The sequence below is a fragment of the Penaeus monodon genome, chromosome 32 (assembly GCF_015228065.2).
Source record: "Penaeus monodon isolate SGIC_2016 chromosome 32, NSTDA_Pmon_1, whole genome shotgun sequence".
Lineage (NCBI taxonomy): Eukaryota > Metazoa > Arthropoda > Malacostraca > Decapoda > Penaeidae > Penaeus > Penaeus monodon.
In genome coordinates, this window is record NC_051417.1 from 13,872,720 (window position 1) to 13,873,761 (window position 1,042).

Sequence of the window (1,042 nt, forward strand, 5' to 3'; positions counted from 1 at the left end):
AAGAAAATATTCAAAATAGCTGTAGAAAACATCTACATTTCATCTTTTCTGCCATTCAGACTCAAATTTCTTAGATATTGCGACATTATATACTGAAAAAAAACAATACCCATTTATATGCAATCCCCTCAGAGATAACACTGCAACAGTTATCTAATCTAAACATAACTGCTATATCTACAACCATAACACCAAGAATATTCAAACCATACAGCCTTTTATGACTTATTCTGCAAAGATAAATGTCTGACACTTATCACAGATGTGAAATTTATATAAAGTGTAAGGAAATAACCAAACTACATAGGTGAATGGTTCGAACATTAACAGCAACTGAAGTATCTAATGTTTTCTTAAAAGTTTAAAGTTTAGTCTGGCTGTTGTTCTAACTTTCATATGTTAAAATTCATCATCCATTTCCCTGCAGCTGTAACATGGTATAAATTCTGGCTATTTACATACCTCATATTTGTACACAATTGAAACCCACATTGAAAATTTATATAAACAACTGATCAGCGCAAAAGCCTTGAGCGTATGATTAGATGTACCCAATAACAGTGTTCATTTATGCTTGCAACAGGCAGAACCATAATGCAAAGATTAAATCAGGCTTGTGGAAGCATTAACAAAGTTCATAAAATGTCTACCCAATTTCTCAATTTCTCTTAAGACAACCTTACCGTATGATAAGTAACATGGCTCTTGGTAAATCCTGCAGGATTTCATTAATCTGATCAAATCTGTTGGCTGCCATCTTCTGCATATATTCTAGCTCATCTGAACTTAACACATTTTTCAATGCACTGATGCCTCCACTTTCAACTGGGCGCTGCATAAGCATTTCAGCATAAAGCATATAATCTGGAAGTCAGTAAATTGTCTATGTACGTAGCAGTCTCAATGTTTTCTTTGCTATCATGCATACAGAGCTCAAAAGAGAAACAAATAATACAAAAAAATAAGTAGATGAATAACAACAAAATCCAAATGATAAACAATCTCTTCACATTTTAATTTACATGTGCGTAATTCAAGAGAG

The 1,042-nt window shown here is 32.8% G+C and overlaps 1 protein-coding gene across 6 annotated transcripts in view; it reads right to left on the reverse strand.

Annotated features, from left to right (window-relative positions):
• Positions 1-1,042, reverse strand: part of LOC119593511 (uncharacterized aarF domain-containing protein kinase 5-like) — an 18,355-nt gene that overhangs the window by 2,687 nt on the left and 14,626 nt on the right. Inside the window, exon 10 of one of the 6 annotated variants that reach the window (XM_037942467.1) lies at positions 684-864. The exons of 4 other annotated variants lie outside the window; for them this stretch is intronic. In XM_037942467.1, the coding sequence (XP_037798395.1) occupies positions 684-864 (181 nt within the window). Of the gene's footprint in view, positions 1-683; positions 865-1,042 lie in introns of those variants that run through there. One more of the 6 variants, XM_037942469.1, reaches the window with a different exon arrangement.